This window comes from Musa acuminata, chromosome BXJ1-11 (assembly GCF_036884655.1).
Source record: "Musa acuminata AAA Group cultivar baxijiao chromosome BXJ1-11, Cavendish_Baxijiao_AAA, whole genome shotgun sequence".
In the NCBI taxonomy this organism is placed as follows: Eukaryota; Viridiplantae; Streptophyta; class Magnoliopsida; order Zingiberales; family Musaceae; genus Musa; species Musa acuminata.
Window position 1 is genome coordinate 406,605 of NC_088337.1, and position 24,392 is coordinate 430,996.

Here is a 24,392-nt window from a genome sequence, read left to right on the forward strand (position 1 = left end):
TCCCCCTTTCCCTGTCTGTAGTTGTCTTTCTAGGTTCTGCTTGAGGTAAGGAGCAGCAGGAATGGTAGCACGGGTTGTTGCTTCGGACACAATCTAAGGAGAGAGAGAGAGAGATTAAAACTGCTCTTTCTAAGACTGCGTATGTAACCTTGTCATTCTACTGGATTGACTGCAAAGTTCAAAGGATCAATGTCTGCGAGGTTTGTCCAGTTGACATCAGAATGACTGTCTTACCATGGTAGCATCAGACATCATTTCCACCAAGATGATGAGAGATGTGCAGCTCAGGTACTTGGGTTCTTCCCACTTTAGAAAGAAAGAAGAGGGAGGGAGGGGGAGAGAGAGAGAGAGGAAAGGGTGAAGAACTTTTAAGCTCAATTCCAACCACTTGATTGTGACCATTCACACACACACACACACACATTTAAGCTCAGCCTTCTTCTCAATTCCAGCTCCTCTTCCATTGCAACTACAATTTCTGAACACACACACTATCCCTTTCCCCCACATTCTCCATCCCTAATTCACGGAAACAACCTTATCTTCTCAAGGTTGGTCTCTGAGAAGATCCCTCTCTGGTTCTTGTGGCAAATGGGAGGGCACTCCTGCTGCTACAAGCAGAAGCTGAGGAAAGGCCTCTGGTCTCCTGATGAAGACGAGAAGCTCATCAAGCACATTTCCAAGCATGGTCATGGGTGTTGGAGCTCCGTCCCTAAACAAGCAGGTATACCTCCACCCATGCAAACAATTGAAGACAGGTGAAATGATGCGTCGTGTCACTTCTCATTCAACAAGTTTCAGGTCTCCAAAGGTGCGGAAAGAGCTGCAGATTGAGGTGGATAAACTACCTGAGGCCCGACCTCAAGCGAGGCACATTCTCGCAGCAGGAAGAGGACCTCATCATTGAGCTCCACGCGGTTCTGGGGAACAGGTACAAGCCCCTTTGTCTTTTCTCCATCTCTGGATTTCATGTTCTGCGAGGCCTTGCCTTCTCTGATGCAGCTTCTCCTTTGTTTCTGGTCGCCAACAGGTGGTCGAAGATTGCAGTACATTTGCCCGGAAGGACCGACAATGAGATCAAGAACCTTTGGAATTCCTGCATCAAGAAGAAGCTGAGACAGAGAGGCATCGACCCCATCACCCACGAGCCGCTTGCGGAAGTCGATGGTAGTGACGACAAAGCCCCCATCAATCGCGAAAAGAACAACTCCGGCTCCAGCGGACTCCAAATCCTGGCAAACGCTAAGCTCACGATGCATGTGGGCAAATCCGTGGACGAGAGCACAGCCTCAAAGAGTTCATCGACGCCAACCAAAGAATTCCTTTTGGATCAGTTGCTCGCCACCCATGAGAGCCCATCGACCTGCCGCTCCTCCAAGCCAACCAGCTATTTCTCGCTTCCGCTGTTGAGCTTTGCTCCTGACTACACCAGAGGTCAGACCACTTCGGCCGCTCCGCCCATCTGCTCGAAGCAGCTCCTCTGGTCCAACCAGACCGCACGGCAGCTCGATGCCAATCCTGGGTTGAGCTGCAATGCGATGCCCTACATTCTGTCCACTTTGGCGGTTGACCCACCGATCTGCGAGGGAGATGACAGTGTCTCGAATTGGTACTCCGGCAATTGCAGCAATAGTCGTCGGAGCAGCGCAGTAAATGACAGCGGAGGAGTCATGCTGCAAAGCAGCTGCTCTTATGACAGCGGCATCTTCCCCTGGTCGGAACTGACGCCCGACAAAGACGTGCAAGTCCAGCTCGGAGGCGAGGCCGAGGACCTCAGATGGTCGGAGTACCTCCACGGCGCATTCCCGGTGTCCTCAGCGATGCCGACGCAAAGCCAACCTCTGTTTGGTGACAAAATCAAGTCGGGAGGCCAATTCACCTTCCATGGTTTCAGCACCTGGCACCAGACGCAGCAGCTCCAGCCGCAATTACCTCCTTCAGACACAAGCGTCAAAGATTTCCAGTCTGTGTCTGCGGGATTCGAATAAGTTTAAGGTGTGATAAGAAACAAAGGTTGAACAATAATAAATCCTCCATAGTCGTATACTTTTTCTCATTCATACAGGGCTGATGTTGCAGCAACTTCATCAGCCCTCTTCATCCGTGTACATGTTCGTAGTTGGGAGTCTTTTCGCTGTGTTCTTCAACAGTCTTGCATTCCCTCGATTTGTAGTTTCAGTTTGCTGCTGGTTCTTCTTTCGTCCTCCTCAAGATTAACTAGTTATGGCTTGAAGCCGGTAGCTCTCAGAGAAGCAAACCCCATCAACTTCTGCAGCAGACAACATGGACGTCCACGAAGGCTGCTGCACACTGCACATAATTCTGAAGACATGATTTCTGGTTGTCAATTTCTTGCTCTCGTCTGATGGGCACCGAGTATTTCCAACTGGGAGGCTTCCGAGAGGAAAAGTTTGGACCTGCGCAAAAGTTGCTGCCTAATTAATGCTATCTTTAATGCATGTTTGTCAACTTTACCTCTGATCATCATCTTGAACCCCATCTTTCTCTGAAAGCTAAGGATTTGGATGGATAATTTGGTAGGATTCATAGATAGACCTACTGCTATCGAGTCTCTATCTGTGAGTGGGACTCTCTTTGATGGACTTATCTCGGTGCTGATTCCTTTGTGGTGGAGATGGAAAAGGCATGGATATTTACTTTCTCTTTTTCTTTCTTTCTCTCACCTTTTTTTGGCATGCATGCGTTCTGTAGTTACCAATTCACAAGAAGAAAAAGATGGAAAGAAAAAGGAATGGTGGTCAGCTTCGTTACTTTCTTTTTCCAAGAACCAGAAAAGAAGTCCCTTCCCCAGATTTTAGCTTCCGATCCTCGACATGGTAAACTTGATGTGCATTGCTGTACATGTAAGCTAATCATATGATCAAAGTGATGTTGGATCGAAGAAGAACTAAGATACCCTCACAGAGATGCGGCAATAGCGATAGCCAATCTTCCTCAGGTGGCCGCAGTTACCCTTCTTGAAGTCCTTCGATTTGATGCAGCAGCACAAACTGATTCGATGACTGCAGCCTTCTCTTTCTTACGAGTTTCGACTTCCGAAACATTGTTGTTGGCGTCGATTCAGTACGTGCTTTTCCTCCCTCTTTTGGGTTGCGTCCGAGATTCGACCGATCTTTGACTTGGGTTGGGCTCCGCTCCAAATAAACGTTCTTGGTCTTGTTCATGCAAGCCGGCTTTGCTATCATCCGACGGCACTACCGCCTCACGGTACTATCACCTTATGGAGTCAGAGCATCTGAGCTCTGTTTCTTTAGGCGGTACTATTGTTGACACCGGTGATATTACTGTTTGTTTAGGCGGTACTATCATCCGATGGTATCATCGTTGATAGTACTATCATCCGATGATATCACTGTTTGTTTAGGCGATACTATCGTCGACACGAGTGATATTACCATCAGAAATCTCGAAAAGTACAATCCATGTTTCCGATTCTCAGGTGTGTGTGCCATTGCCCAACCGAAGCCCAGTCATTACTTGACCTTTCAATAGGCTCAATTTAGCTTTCGTTTAGGTCCAATTGATTTTCTAATTAAGTTGATATTATTATGATCCAAAACCAATTCAATTAGACTCTAAGTCACTTCAATCAAGACTTAACAACTCATGAAGCCTTTTCTAATATATCATCTACTCATCCGGTACTTCGTCGTAACTTTCAACGTATTATCTTTTCTTCGATATATTGTTCGGTCTATCGACATGTTAACCTCCCGTAGCATCTGATCTTTTTGGTATAATTCTCAATCCTTTCGACTCGATGTCTGAACTCAAGATACGAAGTCTATCCTTCGACATGTTGATAAATTCTTCTGTCCGACGTCTAATCTATGACATGATGCTTTCCGGCCCAACGTCTGATTCTTCTGCTTCAACGATTTACCTTTCGATGGTTCAAGTGTACGATCGAAGTTTTTCTTATATCACTTATATCAAATACTTCATAAATTCATTAATTAATTTTATCATTAAAATATGAGATTCAAGAAAAAAAAGATACCTCCTAAAAGAAGACAAACTAGGAGGCTTTTCTTGAAAATTCACTTGATTCATCCGGTAAAAATCTTAAACATCGGTGATGTATTACTCAAGATTATGAGCTCAAAACCTTATTTGATATATTTTTGAATGTGTCAATTAGTTTGATCGATAAAAGCCTCATGTATTATTTTTATCTTCACCGCCTTATCCTTCCAAAAAAAATCATAAAAGATATATTTTTTAAAAAATAAATTACTTTGGTTACTTATAATAAGAATACATTACGTTTTATATAAATATAAAATATTCATTCTTAGCTTCAGAACAGTTTGTTGGGTTGCGCTGGTCCATAACAATGAGAGTTTCGTAGGTAACACGGCAATGGACCCTATAAAACGGGTCGGGGCATGGGCCGATCCCCTAAGAGAGACAGTCACGCCCCCTCCGATCCGGCCCAGACTCTCTTAAAACCCTACAACTTCGTGACAACCTTTTCCGTCAGGAAGAGTCTGTTCCCCGCCGCCGCTGCTGCAACCTTTGCCCGCGCCTCTTCGGCCCGCGCTCGTTCCGTTCCCTCCGTGTTGATATGGGGAAGAAAAAGAAGTTCATCGACAAGAAGAAGTCCGCCACCTTCCACCTCCTCGCCCGCGACACCGCCTCGTGTCCCGCCTCCTCTTCCGCCGACGGCGAGCCGACCACCGACCGTGTCTTCGTCAGGGTCGACAACAACCCTTTCCCCTGCCCCGATTTCCTCGGTGACGACGACGATGACTACGGCCGCGGCCGCTGTGATCCCGACGACGATCCCAAGTCCATCTTCGCCGACGCCCCTGGCGACACCGACGAGGAGGAGGTGTTCGTGAGCAGCCCGCCGCCATGGGTCAGCGCTCGTGCGACTCGGTTCGGGAAGGAAGGGCTATTGCCGGACCACGTGAAGAAGGAGATCCTGGAGCTGGGCCTCCCCGACGACGGCTATAACTATCTCGTCCACCTACGCGAGATCAAGAACGCCGGTGGCGGCTCCTCTTACTTTCACAACCCCAAGGCCAAACTTGATCGATTGCAGCTCGATGTCAAGGTCCGTGTAATCAATTTTTTTTAATGAGAAGTGATCGATTCAGCTCTTAGTAACCAATGCATCTTTGAGAATCCTTTCCTGCACTGCAAAATCGATCAATTAGTCCAGTGTTGCAAAAAATGCTATTTTTGCTGATTTTTTTTGTAATATACTTTCTGTTGTCTCCTAGGCTTATGATGCTTCAAGGCTTCGGATCGATTCTGAGGTTAGGGATGACACTGATAGGGAAATGGTGCATGCTGTTGCTTTGAATACAAGGGCGGTCAAGGTCCAGAAGGTGGTGGATCCTGATGTACTGAGGCTGCTGGATGACAGTGATCTTTCGCGGTTTGGATCAGATGTCGAGGACTTGGAGGAGGACTTTGTGGTCAAGGCAAACCTTCCTGAAGGAGATGAGGAAAAAACTGATGAAGTAGAGCAAGAGGGAGAAGAGGTGGTTTATGGACGTGATGATAAGTCTGGCAGAGCTGAAGAGGTTGGTGTGGTAAAAGATGGCCTTTTGCAGCAGCAGGAGCAGGAGGATGCAGCAGTTGAACCGGAGCAGAATGGGAAACGTGTTTTAAGAAGTGATGAGAAGCCAAGAGTGCGTCGCCTTCTGGACGAACAGTTTGATCTGGTCTGTTTTCCTTTGCTTCATATTTTCTCTCATGTCATTTAAAGACTGCTTTGCATGTAGAAATATAATGGAGATGGATCTATCTTATCAACATGATTGTCTTATATGTATGACCATGATCATTTGTTGTGGACATAATTATGTGACAAGCACATATGAGTACTGCTAGTGGATTAGATGCACAGACTCATGATTGTATTTTAATAAGTTTACAATTTACTGCCAGTGGATACACAATTAGTTGAAAATTTGGTGTCATCATTATCTACCAATCTGTTAGATCAGTATTGTCTTTTAACCAATTGTATATCAAATTTGAAGAGTTATGAAAGCAGTTTCTTTTTTCTGTGATGGTTGTTTGATTTTTTAAGATAAATTTAGCATATGTTAGGGCTGATTTCTTCTTTTTTTGCTTAGAGCTGCAATTAACATCATCAATTTTAAAATTTCTACAAGATCTGGCATTCTTATAATCAAAAAGTTTTTCTTTTTATTTGTGTGCTTTATCTTGAAAATGGAATGAAAGCTTCATTAACATAAAACTAAGGAGAAACCTCATAAAGCGAAAGACTATGAACTTGTTGCCTTGAATTCTTTCTGGTAGTGTATAACCTTCTTTTCCTATGTAGTATTTGAGGATCATGTTTCCTATATCAGCAATATTCCCAAAATTGTTTTCTAACAATTAACTTGCAAGATATTGCTTATGTAAATTGAGAATGATCACTTCTGTTACTGATTAATGCTGAAGGCAAGGCATCAAATCTATGACTCACAATGGGTGGTGGTAAGAGAAGAGTAATAGCACATTATATAGGACTAAGCTGTTTCAGACGGTAAGCCTGCATCCACTGTTTAGGAAGTAATCCATTTTCATAGTTGAGAGTTGTAGCAACCTGCAAATACAAAGTTCCCCCACACTGTAGCATATTCTAGCTTAAATTATAGAATATCACATAATATTCTGTGATCCCTTATGTGTTAAAGATATACCAATGTTGTGTTGGATTGTTTAAAGATAATTGCAATTGGGTGAGAATTCAACTGAGGCAAAGTTTGAGGGCTCTGTATCTAGTGTTCCATTCTGCACTGGTAATATGTTGTAACAGGAACCAACAAGCAATAAAAGAAAAATAAAAAAATTATTCTAACAGTAGCTGCATCATCTTCGTATTAGTTCTTGCAATGCTTTTGTTATAACTTCTCTTGTTTAATTATTGTTATCTGTAAATTTATGTTTCTAGATCCATTCACCATATATATCTTATAGCTCCATTGTTATGTTTCCTTTTCTGATTTGCTTGTTTTACTTCAGCAGGATATTATGTATTTTTTAAGCAAATGTTATGGATAGTCATCTGTTACGAGGTAGTTTTTACCATCTTGTTTCTCTAAGTTCAGCAGCAACTGAAATTGTCCCTTAGATCTACTATTTATCTTTTATTGTTACAAATCTATTTTACAAGTTACGACTGTCAACGAGCCTCATGTTTCAGCATGACAATGTGTTATTGTATTTAACATGAAGATATGTTGATAAATCAGTTTAGTGGAATTGTGATCACAGCAACTTATGCAATATGATTATAGAACAAAGTAATGCCTCTGAAATGTTTGCAGAATCACATCTTGGCTCTGTGTCACGACTCTTTTTAAGAAACTGCACTTACATTTTAGGTCATGAATTGTTGAAGCTTAGTATTATTTCAGATGTGTCTTATGCTTTTACCATTACCTTCTTTTAACATTCACTTAATAGAAGGTTTATTTGACCTCTGGGTACTTCTTTTTCCCACAGCTCACGCTGAGAGAGTATGACGATGATAGTGATAGCGACGATGTTCCCTACAATACTGAACGTGAATTACTTAACAGTAAGCTTCATGATGCCCTTAAAGAGTTTGCACTAGATGATTTAGAACTCCAGGGGAAGTATGGAGTTCCAGGGAGTACCAAGCATGGTCATCAAGAGGAAGCCAATGCCACAGAGGTAGACGAGTCTGCTGAAGTGATCCGCAAATGTGCAGAGTATGCTGAAAGGTACTTAAATGAAAGCGAATATGATGAAATGGTGTTTGTTGAAGAAAGTAGTGATGAATCTGAAACCTGGGACTGTGAGACAATTGTTTCTACCTACTCAAACCTTGACAACCACCCTGGGAGAATACAAGCACCAGAAAATCCTGAAAGGAGGCTTCCAAGAATCTTTCCTGGAGATTCAACTGCAAAGAATAATGTGATTTCACTGCGAGGAAAGGCGAAGCTTCCAGTGGATTATCTACCAAACAAGAGAAGAACTGCTGAAAAAGTAAAGACCTCAGTGGTCTTGAGCAGTGAGAAGCCAAAGAGAAGACCACACAGTCAAGAGTCAAAGGAGGAAAAGAAAGAGCGCAAGGTAATAAGTGAAGTTTGGATCACATGATTCATTATCTATTGTGATTTTTCTATGAATAAATAACAATATTGTGTTTACTCCATATCAAGGATTGAAATTTTGTACCGTATCAAAATTTTGAGAAATGCTTGATACAGTACGGTATTGTACTGTATACCGAGTGGTATATTTCGGTATACCGCTCGGTGTATATATATATATATATGTATGTATATACATACATACATATATATATATATATATGTATGTATATACATACACATATATATAAGAGGTAAACTGTTCGGTATACCTCTCTTCTCCCCACGCGGGGCGACGTCACTGAGGCGACGTTGCAGAAATTTTTTTTTTTTTTGTGATGTTGAGGCGACGTCGTAGAAAAAAAAGAAAAAATTGCGACGTCGCAGAAAAAAAAAGTTCGCTGAGGCGTCGCCTCTCTTCACCCTGCGACGTCGATACTCTTCTCCCCGCACGCGGATGAGAAGTCACCACAGACGAGGAGAGCGGCGCCGATCTCAGGTTCTCCTTTTCTTTTTTTTCCTTATTTCTTTCTTCCCCTTATGCCTCTTCTTTTACCTTCTCCCTCTTTCTTCTCCTTCTGTCATCATCGACGATAATGTCCTCAATCGATGCTATCACTCGGTAATGGGCGATCCGTGTATCGGTTTGCTGACGGACCGGTACATATCACCCGGTACGGGCGGTATCATTCGGTATTGCAAACCTTGCTCCATATTGTTGGATCAAGTTTTTTCAAAGATTAATTCTTTTTTATTCTCGAAGTAATATCAAGATCGCTAAGATTCAGCAAGTCATATAGCTGTATTTTTGCGCTTCTCAATTTGACAGGTTGTTTTTTAAGCAGTTGGTTGTTATCATCTACATCAGAAGTAAGAAAGAAAAGCAAAATGTTCAGAAATAGTTCTTAGTCATGATTTGGCTTAACTATTTGCATAACACTTCTCTTCTGTTTGTTGGATATAATTTTATATCTATTCCTGGGACATTGTTTGCTGATCGGGCTTTTTCCTTTTTGATGGAGTCATTGTAATGGTTTTGGTAGTGGCTATGATGCTTTATTCTTTTTATTTCTCTTGGGAGATGTTGCTTTGTTTGAATGAGTACTCATTGCTGACATAATTCTTTAATTTAAAATGTAGGCTGCTATAAAAGAAGAGAGAAGAGAAGCACGGAAGGCAAAGAAAGAATTAAGAGGTTTGTACAAATTTGAAGCCCAGAGAGCTCAGAAAGTTGTTGCTGTTTCTGGGCCATCTTCGATGCGCATAATGTAAGACAGTCACCGGTACATTATTTCTTACTTATAACATAAATCAAATGTACACATCTTTCCTCCCTAATTTTGTGAACTTAATATGCAATGAATTGTGAGATTCTTCATTTTATCCTGCTGATGATATCATTGCTGCTAAACAATTAATCATTTCCTAGAGAATTGGTTGATCTTGATGTGCATCATAGTTTCTGTGCTTGAAGTCTAGTTTCATTATTTAATGGTTGATTCTAAATGCACAATTGACCTCATCAGGCCTATTTTTGTTCACTCTGTAGATGTTTCCTTGTATTATTGCTTCATCGTAGTTACTTAAAAGTTTAATTGGCAGGATGTCTATTACACAAGTGTATCATTCAAACTTAATTCCCTGTGAGCTTTATAATTAGGATTAACACTGTAGCTTTCTCATCTGCAATTCTAGTCTCATGTTTTGACTGTGATAGTTGTATGCTGCTAACTTTTTTGGACATTTATTTCATTAATGGAATTTAATTAATAATTATAGGTACTCCTAGTGATGTGTGGCACAAAACTGTATTAAGGATACATATAAGTTTATGCTATCTGATATGATTCCTGTATGAAGATGTATGGATTTTTTCAGGGAGAATAGTAGATGAGAGGAATACTTAGAAAAATTTATATAGAAATTATATTAATGATTTGATGGAGCTGATGAGAGAAGATTGAACTTTTAGGAATCAGTTGTAAAGACCCATTATGCCATGTAGTTGGATAAGCATTCTTGACTATCTTGTGTGCTAATGGATGTACCCATGTCTGATATTATCAATTACATAAAGAAATGGGGACCAGTTAAATTTTGTATTTGTTATTACATGTGATCTCACTGGAAAGAGAGAATTGTTGTATGTAAAGAAACTGTCTAGTACCCCATGCTAATATATCAAATGATTGTGATTCATCAGGATAAAAGCTATATGTCAAACATTCCATCATAATTTGTTCTAAGGACTGCATTTATATCTAGTCTTCTGTGGTACCAACATAGCTTCTAGGCTATGGATTAGTATGGGAAAGAAGGCCAAATAGCAAATGGGGCACTAAGTGTTAAAATACACAGTTCTCGCTAGATTTAGGAGTCAGGACATTATTTTGTCATTATCATCGTCTGAGAGTTTTTTCTAGTAATAGGGGCTAGGTCTAGTGAACAACTCAAACCGGGGTCTCATGGAAGATTCGATAAAATTGTGATTGATTACTATTTAGTTGTAAAGGTTTTGACTTGGTTTTGGATTTGTAGTCAAGGTAAGTTGGAAAAACTAAATCACTTTCTGACACCTGAAGCACTGGCTAATTGATAGTGTAGACTGTAGACTGATTAACCCCATTTTGTCTGAATTTTATGCTCATGGAGCCGGGGAGTAATTTTCTCAAATTACCCAAGAGTGGAAGAAGTTGAGGAGGCTGAAACCATGAAATAATAGAACTTTATAGGGAGGCAACTTTAGATATAGGAAACCATATTCATCTTAAAAGCACACATAATTTGGTGAACCACGACCATCTGGGAGCAGTTGTTTAATATCTGAAGAAACTTGTCCGAGGTTGAGTGAGCATTGTAATTCTAGTCAGTTCTAATGGGATATGGAGGTCAAGAATGTAATTTTTCTTAAAGGCATAATCAATGATTGGTATAAATTTTTGTTTCAAAGACTTGGCTGTGGTGATTCAATCTGATAGTCATCTCAATTGCATTTGTAGTCAAGGTAAGTTGGAAAAACTAAATCACTTGCTGACACCTGAAACACTGGCTAATTGATAGTGTAGACTAATTAACTATTTTGTCTGAATTTTATGCTCATGGAGCAGGGGAACAATTTTTTAAAATTACCCAAGAGTGGAAGAAGTTGGCCATTTGGGAGAGGTTGGCCAACAACATTAGATATAGGAAATAACGTTCGTCTTGAAAGCACAAATAATTGGTGAACCATGGTAACATGACCATTTGGGAGAGGTTGGCCAACAACATTTGAAGAAACTTGTCCCAGATTGAGTGAGCATTGTCAATCTAGTCAGTCCCCAGAGGGATCTAGAGATCAAGGTTGTAATCTTTCTTAAAGATATAATAAATGATTGGCATAATTTTGGTTTCAAAGACTTGGCTGCGGTGATTCAGTACTGATAGCATGTTGGCCTTTTTGTTGGTTAATTAAAAAATGAGAATAATCTCCTCAATTTGTTTACAAGGCATTGCTAATTCGTGTAATAATTCACCGTCAAATCCTCCTTTGCATTTGATCCCTTTTTTTAATTCAAGGACAGTATTTCTAATTGGGTCTTAATACAAGTGCCCTTGTATATCATATGTTTATGCACACAGAAAAGCTTCTGGTCATTATGCTTCTCACTTTGTCATGCGATCGAGAAGCTGAACAACAGAACCATTTTGTGTTGGTATTGTTCTTCATGACAGGTAACCTCAGATGTAGCATCAGAAATACGGAAAAGCAAGATGATGCAATCTTACATGGCGAAATAGCCGCTCCACTCACTGAAGATACGTTTGCCAAGATATGAGTATTTTTGTCAAACGCTTGTTATAGCTTAATAAGATTTATATATTTGTTGAAGTTGAATGCATCTTGGTCTTTTTTTTTTTTTTTTTTTATAGAATGATGATCGATAGACTTTTTTGATGGTGCATTATTGCTGATTTTTTTTTTTTTATATTAGTATGCAAATGGTCATCGATGTTTATCTTTTAGTTATTATGTAGTTAATACTCCTGAGCAAAATATGTATTCAAAATAATGCAGTTTAAAGGTTGTCTTTCTTCCCATGCAATTTTATGACGTAGTCTCGTCGTTTTTTATTTTAAAGATAAATTTTGGAGGTTTTTATTGACAATCTCGATTTTGTTATTAATAGTTTCATTTTTAAAATATTGAATGTGTCATCATGTAAATAGATATAGATATCCTTAACTTATCATTTAATTTGAATATTTTTTCAAATCTTTTCATGTAATCTTTTTTTTTAATTTTCTTTCCCTTTTCAGATAATTCAGTCAAGTAATAAAAATAGCTGTTATGACCGAGTTGAATCAAAATATTTGATTAAAATAAATCAAGCTAATTAATTTTATAATTAAAGATATAAATTAAAAAAATTAAATTTTAGAAGGCTAAAACTAAAAATTTGGCATTCGTCCCTTACCTTTTAGAAAAAAAAAAATCTTAAAATAAAAAACTTTTATTAGGAATTGTCCTTTATATTTTATTGGGGATTAAGATTCTCGGATAGACGCCGGTATTCTGTGCCAATCGGACTGCTTCAGCTTCACATCGGCAAATCCCCGAGCTGTGGCTCGTTTCGTGTATTCTTCTGGACTCGGAAGGCTTGCCAAGCAGTGGGGACCACGTCTCATATGACGTGGCATAATTTCGTTAGCGGTATGATTTGAGGTGAAAGCGCGGTCTCCTCGATGAAAACTGACGGCCTTGCTCTCTTATCTGGACCCGCCGTTGCCCGGAGGTGAGCCGCAGAGAGAGAGAGAGAGAGGCAGTGGTGGCGGCAGCGACGGTAGTGAAGGCAAAGCAAACACAGTCGTACTCTTGGCGCTTATGATGCATTCGGCGGCGATGGTTCTCTCGATCCCTTCCAGCAGCAGCTGCTGCTGCCACTCGAACTGCCTCCTCTCTTGGCAACTTGCAAACACGAAACCGCTCCTTCACCTCTGTAGGAAGCCATCGACGGCAGTCCGTGCAGAGCTGCAGACCTCGGAGCCGACGGCAGCGACCGCTTCAGCATCTTCCTCTTCTATTCCGACGCACCGCGTCACAGTTCATGACCGTCAGCGGGGTGTCGTCCATGAGTTCCTCGTCCCGGAGGTAAGCGGACGTTTCCTCGACCCATTTGTCGAAGAACCTCTTGGGTGACCTGCACATCTATCATGTGTTTGCTTATTTGTTTTGAGTGCAGGACCAATATATACTACACACCGCGGAGTCTCAGAACATATCCCTGCCCTTTGCTTGCAGGCATGGTATGCAATTCTATAGCCTTCCCACCCCCAATCTTTTACTGCTACATTTATGTGAGCAACGAGGGCTTTACCATCTGCCATGTCTTTTTTTGCCTTGTACCTGTTCGACGAAATGGGTGATCACAATGTGCGTTTACTCGATCGGTTGCGTTCGCCTCGAGTTGCCATCCTAATTTAAAATTTTGATGCGTGAACAAAAAGGTATTATAACTAAATTTTGGGGACGAGTGTGAATTGTTGGCTGTGATCCAACAAGGTTTCGTGCTTTCAGTGAGCTAATCATACATGATCTTTGGTATTACCATCCTCTGCTTTTACCATGTTAAACGGCAAGTCTCGTAGATACTCTCATACATGAACTTTGTAAGAAACAAGGTAGGATGGTGATGGATGGGGGTTGCATGCACTGGCAATCAGCTAGGATTTCTTTCGAATGCATCAGAAGGTAATGATGTCTCCTGATTGAATTATGCTGCTGTTCAGGTTGCTGCACCAGCTGTGCTGTTCGAGTAAAATCTGGACAAATCAGACAACCTGAGGCTCTCGGAATATCTGCAGAACTGAAAGCTAAGGTTGGACGCCTTTTATGTTTGTCTTGTGGTTTTTCACAAAATGGTTGTATATCTTACTTAACATTATTGCATGTGCTTCGTTTAATCATATACTCATTTAATGAGATATGTAGCATTGATGCATTAGATTGCTACTAGTATTGAGATTGCAAAATGGCCTTCCAGTTTGGTACCGAAAATTGTCCTACATCAAGCCATACAAGAACAACACTCAGTTTCATAAGACATGATTCTGTGGGTTACTCTACACATTGGATATTATAGCTGTTGTGCTTTTCTTGTTCGAGGGATTCATTTACGTCGTCATCTTACACTATGTGACAAATTCTTGTAGGTTATAACTATAGGTGCTACGTTACGGTTTAATTATTTGACTCATACTTATCGCAATTAGATATCCAGAGGAGGCATTAAAGATCTCTTAATCTTCTTTCAGGGTTATGCATTACTATTTGACTCATACTTGTCGCAATTAGATATCCAGAGGATGCATTAAATACATCTTAATCTCATACTGTTCTTTCAGGGTTATGCATTACTATTCGACTCATACTTATCGCAATTAGATATCTAGAGGATGCATTAAAGACCTCTTAATCTCATACTATTCTTTCAGGGTTATGCATTACTATTCGACTCATACTTGTCGCAATTAAATATCCAGAGGAAGCATTAAAGACCTCTTAATCTCATACTGTTCTTTCAGGGTTATGCATTACTATGTGTGGGTTTCCCATCTTCTGATATTGAAGTTGAAACACAAGATGAGGATGAGGTATTACATTTTGATTGGTATTTGGAAACCATGAAACCATTGTTAGATCGAGTAGTCTCTTTTCAGATACACTGATGTTATGATACATCCACTGACTTTAATCACCTTTTCAGGTATATTGGCTCCAATTCGGACGATATTTTGCTCGAGGGCCAATTGTAAGTTTTCTGAGCCTCACAAGATGTTAGTGGATTAAGTAGAAGTTTCGGTTATCAGATTCTAGAAGCATATACGAGGGGGCCAAGCTAGTATTACCACCACCGCAACAATTTACCAGGAGTTATTCTCACTCCAGATTGAAGATTCAAGTCCACTTATAATTTGATGCCACCCATATTGTGTAATAGCCAGGCTATGCTAATTGCCTAATAATTACATACAAATATTGTGCTAGGTCTCCATTTTGATGCTCCATCACAGTTTGAGAGAACAAAGCAAGTTTTACTTTCTTTTTTTAGGGGATGACCTTACTTCTCTGTTAACCTGTTATTCCCTCAACTGCAGGAAAGGGATGACTATGCACTGGAGCTAGCCATGGGTGATGAGTGATCGATACCTGATAGACAAACTCAAACAATCTAGCCTTCAATCGATCCTGAGCCGATTTCTTTATGACCTAACTAATGTATATTGTACAAGTACTTGTAAGAGAGTAGGATGTGTTTGTCATCAGATCCTTATGGGGTTCCTTTAGGAACCAAGTTATGGAACAGCGAGTATGATGATCCATCCATCTCATTCCTCTGCTATCACATTAAGATATATGGGTTGTTGGCTGCACCTCGCACGCTTAATATTTCATGTATGGCAGATAGAGGTGGATTTAAGAACAACATCAACAACTAGATGATCGGTAACACCTCAGATTCTTTGGATGACAGACATTATTTTGTGCTTATATATATACATGTCTAATCCACTGTTATAGGCTCAATCGATTACTCGTTTCTTGGTGTTTCACTGCAGAAATAGGGTTATCCTTTCAGAGCAAAATATAAAGTGGTGTTATCATCATGGTGTACCAGAAGGAAGAGAATTGTGTGGCTGGCTCTACAGCTGTCCAAATAAACAGACATCAATAATTGAGGAAGACAACCAGCATCTCGACACGCTGTCATGGATTAACGAGTGATCGGATCAGGCATCGGTCTCGCGTGGAGATCGATTCGCAAATCGGCTTCCAGCGAAAGACGAGAAGAAAACAAACAGATATGCTCGGCCATTCAATCTACGCAGTCAACATGACAACTCTTTAAAAAGAAGAAGAAGAAGAAGAAGAAGAGGGATTTGAATCGGTGGCTTATCTGAGATGGACGTTGCATTCCTTGCAGTAGAAATCGTTCCTCTCGATGAGAGACCTCAAGAGGAGGTTGTGATTGGAGGGCTTCTTGGGCGCCTTGGGATCACCGCGGGGGTTCGCTCTGATGGGTGGAAGGAGGCAGCAGCCCTTGGCAGAAGTGAAGGAGGCGTCAAACGAGAAAGACTGGGCAAGGTGGGGAGGAGGGTTCGCAGGCCAGCTTCTTTGCTTCTGCTCTTCCTCGATCCGATTCTTATTCCTCTTCTCCTCCACCACCTCCTCCTTCTTCTTCTTCTGCTGCTTCTTTGGGTTCTGACCATCGAGCAGCTGCTTTGCCTTTTTCTTGATCGCTTTCATGGCTCCTCCTCCTCCTCCTCCTCCTCCATCGTGCACGATGTTTCCGAGCAGCTCTTCACTGAGCTCAACAATATCATCTCCACATCCCTCGTCTTGTTTGGGATTTCTCTTGCGAAGGGACATGCAGGAGAGCTTCAGAGACAGATCAAGGGCACGATGTCACCACGGCGTTGGATCTTGAAACGGAATCGCCGGGTTGGCAGGAGAACCCAGGAGGAGGTATGAGACGCGTGCGGGGCGAAGCGTTCGCAGGAGATCTGATCTCATTCGTCGCGACCGCGTGGCGTCGTCTCCGCACCCACTGCGCGTACCAATCGCGTGGGTGGTGATAGTTGCTTTGCCCTGATGAGTTTGACTGTCCCTGGATCCATCAGGAATCACGATGGCTCCGGATCCGGTCCAAATTAGCCTAGAAGCCCAGTAACCGCCAGCTTACGTAATCTTCCATACCTGCCGCTTCCCAGAATTCCCAGCCGAACGGGACAAACAACGTTGAGTGCTCCGTCCAACCACTGCACCACAGCGAGGCCAGTGCAACTCGATGTCCTCGCCGTAGCATCTTCAACGCGCACGTTGCTACCAAACATGGCTATCATCTTCGGAAACTCGAATCGTTAGAACAACGGATTACAAGTTTTCTACTAATAAAAGTTAATACCGGGCATCACGCATTGCAATTTCCTCAAATAGGCACCACCGAAACTAAAAGTTGCATCATATTCTTCTGGTACTAAAAACTACAAAAGAGCATTAGAGTAAGAAGATGTAGGAAACCCATCCATCCATTCATCCAATGTATACTCGCCGATCTCAGAAGAAAACTCCCCACGAGTTCTCTACCTTCGCCACATGCCAAAATTTCCTTTTTTATTTTTTTTGGGATTTTCTCCTTCTACAACGGAGGGACGATGGGAAGGAAGAATCTTCTCTCGGATGGGGCAGGGTGGGACTTGGAGGGTCACGCCGGCCTCCCAGCCGATGAGGCGGCAATGCTTCTCGACCCGCAGGCTGAGAAGCAATCTTCTCCCCTTTTCTCGTGCACACTGGCGCAGTAAGCTGCAGGAAGGCTTACTGCAGCTTATGGTCAAATCACGTTCTTCACACCAACAACTCGATCCCCCATCGACAGCTTATGTCGATTATGCATGCCTACAAATACGTGTACCTGTGGGCCCGCCCATAACGGGGCAGGGATGAGGAAAATAAACATGGATAGGGGGCATTTTATATTGCCCGTGCAATTATGGGGTTGGGGACGGGTAGATCAGATCACTCACTCCCCACCTCGTCCCCCGCCCTACTTATATTATTATATTATATTATATTATATTATATACATGAATATTATTATTCGACTAAAGTGTTACTGAACAAGTACCGCCACTAGTTCATCTTTACTATGACAAGGGCTGCATCTAGTCAAAAAAAAAAAAAACAAACTTGTTAGAAACAAAGGAAAAGCAAGAAATAAAAGAAATTTTCTTTAAAAGGTATTAAAGAGATTCAAAAGTTACATAATCAGTAAGTCTAGATACTAAAAATAGAAGCTAATTTCTAGAAGCATAAACATATTTATGTTAAAGCAACATGGAAAACACATGTCGTAAGATAGATTTATTGTGAAAAAATAAGTATAATCAAAAGGAGTGAACTTAATGCTAACGGAGGCGTGGTTCTTACCAAGGTTAATAGTAGCCAGACGTGAGACAAATTCTGGTGATAGTGGGTGAAGCTGTGTAACATCCATCGAGTCTACTCGAGTCCTGCTCCATCAATCCTTTACGAGACATTTTTTTATGCACACGATTAACTTTCTCTTAAGACACCTGAAAACATTAAAACAGGTTATTTCATTTCCTAGTGATCGCATATCATACATACATGCTTGAGGATATAAAGTATACACAAACTTGGTCATTTTTTTATTAAAAGCTGATAGCAAATCAGGCGGGCAAAGGGAAGAGGAGAAATCAAATATGATACTTTTGTTAATGTTTATGAACTTCTTCCAAAGCAAAACTAGCAATTTTTGTCACACCTCATATTAGTTAAACATTGGAAGTGGAGCAAATTTGAGTTAACTGATATGATTAAATGAGTCTACCATCATCAACTCAAGTATACATTTTTGTATCCTATGCTTCTAGGCTCATCGAGTTAATTGACCAGTTATCCCATGGACCCAGAAAGGACTAGACATGGATGAAGATGGAGACACATTATAGTGTCGAGCCATGGTCTGGACTCCTCATCAAACCTTAAGTAAGGGAGATTATGTCACTCCATTGTCCCCTGTTGGAAGTAGAAGGAAATTTGAGTTGGTTTATAAAGCTAGATGGATCTATTACAACATTTTAGGCCATGTGGTTCCAGGCTCATCAAATTAACAGCTCAATTGATCCATCAGGTCAGATCATAACAAATCTATTTTAATAAGGGCCATATCAATAATTAGTTGCCAATTAGAAACGAGCACATCAGCAAGCAAGTGAAGAAAGGTCAACTTCAGGCTTTTCTACTACATTATATTCTAAAAGCAATAAGGACTCTTCCAGTATTATAGATATGCCAATTTGTAATGATCTGCGATGATCAAAATTCAAAAGGTCATGAAAAGAAGGCAAACTATATCTTGTCATTTTTAGAGGATAAATATAAACTATTGAAGTTTTCTTCGAGAAAAATAGATCCTCCAGTGTTATTCATTTGATGGATGCCTCAACTAAATAGAAAAGAAAAAGAGATCTGAGTTATAGAGTGAAAAGTGTTGTGCTCTTTAAAGAGTTCAGATGAACAATTCAGTTACGATAACAATCAGAGCATGGAGATGGATCAGGGTGATACACAAAATGATAGAGTGACAAGTGTCTACTGAAAGCAGTCCTTGCCGATAAAGAGTCCTAAGGCCGATAAATGGTAAAGGACTGTAGTCTAGTCTAGTCCAGTATATCAAAGCCAAGTGAACTCGAACCTCATCCGAGTATAAAGACAGAGGGGAATCCCTATTGCCCGATAAAAGATTGTTTAAGAAATGGTGGGCAAGTGAATAAATGAGGTTGAGGAGTCTTTCTGTGGCTAGCACATGATAAGTCTGTTAACTATTCTTTCTCAGCCGGTGCTAGTATGCCAAAAATGCATGTATGATGACCAATCTGAAATAGTATCTTGATTACAACATAATTCTAAGTTGACAAGGAGAGTGTTTGAACTTGAATAAACTAGATATAGGAAAATTAATACATTAGATGCAAGAAATCTGATACAAATAACAAGGAAAAAAGTTGGGGTGCTAGCAAGCGAAAACAGGAAAAAAAATAAAAAAAGTCTACCTGACCTCTTTCTGCATAAACTCAAGTTTGACTTGTCAAAGAGAGCAAGAGTACAGAAGCCGTTTAAAATTTACAAACTCCAGACACTCTCTAGATTATTATCATAGTTTGTAATAGACTAACTAATTTAATTAATCGGCAGGTATTTCATTGGAATAATGGTCTAGTTTAAACTTTAACTCTGATAGAGTAGTTTGCCTAAGTTCAATTTGTGTTAAAAACACAGTTGAACCCTGGGCCACCACTTGCAGTGCTAAAAACTGAGTGAAACAATGGCACAGAAAGCATTTGTTGACCCCAAATTATAGTTGGACGATGGCAGATAAATTTTAGATATATCCATGGTTGATTTCCTAATTAGAACAGTAGCATATTAAGACCTTTCACTGGCTGGTAAATTTCGGATTAATTTGTACTGTTGTTTTAGAGAGAAAATAACTTTTTTTTGTTTAGATCTCTGTTGCCTAAAAGTTGAACATTGGTTAGTTATAGCTTAGTGATAAATGGAATCATAATGGATAATACCAAAAAAACCACTAACCTGTACATTCGCTTTTCCTTAACGTGAAAACCAATGTAGGTTCTATGAAAAGGGGCAGCATTTGATTCTTATTTTCCCTGGTTGTCTACATTTGATTCTTAGACAAAACCATGGTCCTGCAGCCTAAAACCCATCCATCCATCTTATTTTCTTATGGTAGATTAATAAGAAATTGGCAGCTAAGAGTCGATTTATGCAGGTAGTATTTTGATTAGAACTCATCGTCATATAAGCAGAAACGGAGAGTCTCGCTACCACCGACGGCCATTTGGAGGTTTGAGAGAGGATCATCGTAAAGAGAGAACAACAAATATCAATCAATATGACTATCGAAAAAACAACAACAACAAGCATGAGTCGAGAATCAACAAGTATTCCGACGACCAAGAAGCAGGAAAAAGAAACAATCAAGAACATATGAGGGAGAATACCTTCAAAGACTGGGCGGGCGTGACGATCGGCAAGAATTCGCCCAAGAGAAGAGAGGGCGAGAGAAGGAAGAACAATCGCAGAGATTATTTTGATGATCAAAGTCGCTAAATCGAGATCTAACGGATACAGATGCGCTTCTCGAGGGGCGGCAACCCAAGCAAGCCCCGACACGGGTCAGGGGAGGGGGTGTGGTCTCCACCAACAGATGGGCTCTGAGTTTTCGGCCCAACATGCTTTCTTTCTGATTTGGTACCTCAAATTCTAAACAAAAAATTGGCCAGAATAATAATCTTTGAAACTTTTATTTTTATTTATTTATTTTTTATTTATAAATAATCATCTTTGAAACTTATAGATGGTTTTCATTTGAAAACATGTCTAAATCTAATTTCATACATACATGTTATTTTAGAGAAGAGAAAAAAAAGAAAAAAAAGTTGAATAACAAACCTATCTCTTGTAACGCCCAACTCCTAACAAGAAAGCCAATAATGATATAATGTCGTAATCCCACCAGTTTGTCTGTCATAGGAATAAAAGATCAATATTAAAAATATTACATAATTTAATCCATAATTAATCTATCCATACATAATCTAATAATTCTTAATAATTTATAATATTTAACTTTAAATAGGATATATAATAATAATAATAATAATAATAATAATAATAATAATAATAATAATAATAAATAATATATTTCTCTTCTCTCTGGGTAAGAACCACTCTGTTTCGTTTAAATTGGATTATAGTCGGCATAATCCATGGTTACCGACAAACTCTTATTTGACATGACATGCAATGTTGCCAGCTAATTTAGTAGCCGACAAAGTCTTATGCAACTCAATTGGCCAAATTATTTTTATTTTTCCACGAAACTCTTTTTTTTCCTTTATTTACAGATTTCTTAGTGCTAAAAAATTACACTTAATATTTTTTCTTAAATTGATTTGACGTAAACGTTAATATTTCCTAATGGCTTATTAAACAACACGGAATTAAACCTTACTTTGATGTGTATCGGATGACTCGACGCAGATATATAATAAAGCGACATGGGTATTAGGTGGCAAAAGCCCACCAAGAAACTTTCGACGCGCCCAAACCTTCCCTGCATGCTCGTCTAACCAAACTCTACTCAACCCGAGAAGAAAGAGACCGAGCGCGAGTCGCCGGTCGGCTACGTTCACAGCACGTCACCACGCGCGCTCCACCTACCCCTCACTCTCTCTCTCTCTCTCTCGACCTACCACCCCCAGGTAGCAGGACAGAGAGACGATGGAGGAGGAGCTTATAAATGGGAGTCCGGCCGCCCGGCGTTGTAGCGAGAGATCGACGCGATCTCTGCGCACCGTGACGCCTTAGGAGGAAGAGGCAGTGCCGCTGTAACCTCTCTCCGACATCTTCTTCTTCAGTCTCTTCCTGTATCCGCCGGGTATCGTCGTATGGCGCTTACAGTACCTCATTACGTAGATGCAGGACGTCCCGCTGCTGCTGCAGCTGTTGCTATTGCCAGCGTTATTAGCAGAAAGAGAGGATCGTTTACTCGTACTATCGTCGTCAGAGCTTCAGCCAACTTCAAGCAAAACAAGCAGCAGCACGAACAACAGATACGGCAGGGAAGGAGTCAAGATGTACGCAGCCCTTGTCCCTCCTCGCCTCTGAGAACGGCCGACGAGGTGGCTTCAGACTTCGGCCGCGAGATCGCCTTAGCCAACCTCGAGCGCCTGTTCCGGCAGCAGGCCGCAGGGGGTGACCGCCCGCCCGCCAACGGCGGATCTTCCGACCGCCCGGTCCGCGTGGCCTACCAGGGCTCCCGCGGCTCCTACTGCCAGGAGGCCACCGCCAGGGCCTTCCCTTCCTCCTCTGCCTGCGAGGTCTTCCCCTGTGTCCACATGGAGGAGGCCTTCGCCGTCCTCGAGGACCGCTCCGCCGACCGGGCCGTGGTGCCCGCGGAGAACTCCCTCGACGGGCCCATCGACCGCAACCTCGATCTCCTCCTCCGCCACCCGGGTATCCGCATCCTGGCTGAGCTCGTCCTCCCGGTCAACCACTGCCTGCTCTCCCTCCCTGGAGCGCCCAGGTCCAGCCTCCGCCGTATCATCAGCCATCCGCAGGCCCTGTCCCACTGCCGCCGAAACCTGGAAGCCCTCGACCTGGAGGTCGACGAGGCCTGGTGCGCCGCTGACGCCGCCCGCTTCGTGGCGGAGAACCGGGTGGCAGACACCGCGGTCATCGGGAGCCAGATGGCCGCCCGGGAGTTCGGCCTACGGATCCTCGCGTCCAACTTCCAGGATCACCACCAGGGCGGCAACTTCAACCGCTTCCTTCAGCTCGGGCTATCTGCAAGCCAAACCCAGGGGTTTCCCGGAGGAGGAGCGGCGCGCAAGACCACCGTGGCCTTCTCCCTGGAGGGAGGGGCGTCGGACCTGTTCCGGGCGATGTGGATCTTCGAGAGCCGGGGCGTGAGGGTGACGCGCGTCGACCACCGGCCCAACCGTGCGAAGCCGCTCCGGGTGGTGGACAGAGGCATCGACGGGCTGGGGAAGGCGACCTACCTGGACTACGTCTTCGTCTTGGACGTCGAAGGCAGCTTGTTGGACCCCGGCGTCGAGGCCGCGCTCGCACGGTTGGAGGAGATCGCCCCCTTCGCACGTGTGCTGGGCAGCTACACGTCCACGTGCCACTCGCACTGACGCTAAATCCCAGCCGAAGGATCAATTAGTTACCGTATGTATAATGTATACTATATACGTATGCAGGCATGTAAGTAAAAGGGCTGTGCCGATGACGATGGCTTTGGCAATAATGCCAATGGAAGGAAAAAAAGAAATTAAAATAAAGCTTTTTATTTATATTTGTTTTACATTTTTGTGCAATGTTATTGGAAGTGGTAAATACATTGGGTTTATATTTTTCATCAATCATTTTATTTTATAAGTATAAAATAAATGTGGAAGAAATATAGGTGGTGGGTGAGATGCTTAATAATAATAATAATAATAATAATAATAATAATAATAATAATAATAATAATAATAATAATAATAATAATACTAAAGTAAAATGTGCCAAAAATTAAAGGAAAATATACTCTTGCAAGCAACCTAGTCAGATAAAGAAGACAAAGTGAAATTATTATTTATTTTAATGCAAATGGTAAATGAAGAATGTACAAAATTCTACACCAATAAATGTTATGATCAATAAAAACAATGGACAAAATGGATTTGATATAATTAGGACAACTACCACAGCCAACAACCGTCTAATTAGGTAATCAACAATGACACCAAACAACAAAAGCTGAGCAAAAAGGTCAAACCTCATTGCAGACTTAAAATTATAATCCTAAATCAAATTATGACATCATAAAACTTACTTGCAAGTAGACATTCTTAACATCAAAACTAAGTTACCTGTGAACATACTTTTAACTTCCCAAATAGTTGAATTATTATCGATAATTATAAATATGACTTCTAACATTGCTACAATGATTGCCCTACTTTAATCGTCAACTTTCATTATCATCGCCATCGCCACGAGTTAATAGTCGACTTCCACCATTGTAAACCAATCCAACGTTGAACTAAACCAACTGTAAACCGATCCAACATCGAACTCTTGTTGAATCAACGGTCCAAAAATCACTGTTTTGAGTCGAAATATAGTAACTTAGTTGTAAGGGA

The 24,392-nt window shown here is 41.4% G+C and overlaps 4 protein-coding genes and 1 long non-coding RNA gene across 7 annotated transcripts; 4 read left to right on the top strand and 1 right to left on the bottom strand.

Annotated features, from left to right (window-relative positions):
- The first annotated feature begins 338 nt into the window (after positions 1 to 338).
- On the top strand, positions 339 to 2,166 carry LOC135596712 (transcription factor MYB61-like). Its single transcript, XM_065088796.1, has 3 exons — positions 339 to 724; positions 802 to 931; positions 1,031 to 2,166. The coding sequence occupies exons 1-3, from the start codon at positions 592 to 594 to the stop codon at positions 1,986 to 1,988; spliced, it is 1,221 nt and encodes a 406-aa protein (XP_064944868.1). The 5' UTR covers positions 339 to 591; the 3' UTR covers positions 1,989 to 2,166.
- A 2,288-nt stretch (positions 2,167 to 4,454) lies between these two features.
- LOC135596713 (uncharacterized) lies at positions 4,455 to 9,552 on the top strand. Its single transcript, XM_065088798.1, has 4 exons — positions 4,455 to 5,080; positions 5,250 to 5,696; positions 7,495 to 8,091; positions 9,252 to 9,552. The coding sequence occupies exons 1-4, from the start codon at positions 4,589 to 4,591 to the stop codon at positions 9,381 to 9,383; spliced, it is 1,668 nt and encodes a 555-aa protein (XP_064944870.1). The 5' UTR covers positions 4,455 to 4,588; the 3' UTR covers positions 9,384 to 9,552.
- A 3,102-nt stretch (positions 9,553 to 12,654) lies between these two features.
- On the top strand, positions 12,655 to 15,619 carry LOC103970050 (ferredoxin C 2, chloroplastic). 3 transcript variants are annotated; one of them, XM_065088800.1, is made up of 6 exons: positions 12,655 to 13,239; positions 13,331 to 13,394; positions 13,878 to 13,966; positions 14,673 to 14,741; positions 14,855 to 14,899; positions 15,243 to 15,619. In XM_065088800.1, exons 1-6 carry the CDS (start codon positions 12,973 to 12,975, stop codon positions 15,288 to 15,290), a joined length of 582 nt encoding a protein of 193 aa, XP_064944872.1. In that variant the 5' UTR covers positions 12,655 to 12,972; the 3' UTR covers positions 15,291 to 15,619. The 3 variants fall into 3 exon arrangements, with proteins under 3 accessions (XP_064944872.1, XP_064944873.1, XP_009381959.2); XM_009383684.3 differs by having other exon boundaries at positions 12,658 to 13,239; positions 15,246 to 15,619; XM_065088801.1 differs by lacking the exons at positions 14,673 to 14,741; positions 14,855 to 14,899; positions 15,243 to 15,619 and adding an exon at positions 14,403 to 14,477 and having other exon boundaries at positions 12,656 to 13,239.
- A 1,475-nt stretch (positions 15,620 to 17,094) lies between these two features.
- Positions 17,095 to 20,868, bottom strand: LOC103970052 (uncharacterized). The gene is made up of 3 exons (XR_670618.3): positions 20,697 to 20,868; positions 18,076 to 18,221; positions 17,095 to 17,810 (listed from the first exon to the last, which is right to left on the bottom strand). It is a non-coding gene; the product is annotated as an uncharacterized LOC103970052 (long non-coding RNA).
- A 1,157-nt stretch (positions 20,869 to 22,025) lies between these two features.
- Positions 22,026 to 23,544, top strand: LOC103970819 (arogenate dehydratase/prephenate dehydratase 2, chloroplastic-like). Its single transcript, XM_009384747.3, has one exon. The coding sequence runs from the start codon at positions 22,146 to 22,148 to the stop codon at positions 23,394 to 23,396; it is 1,251 nt and encodes a 416-aa protein (XP_009383022.2). The 5' UTR covers positions 22,026 to 22,145; the 3' UTR covers positions 23,397 to 23,544.
- Positions 23,545 to 24,392: the final 848 nt, after the last annotated feature.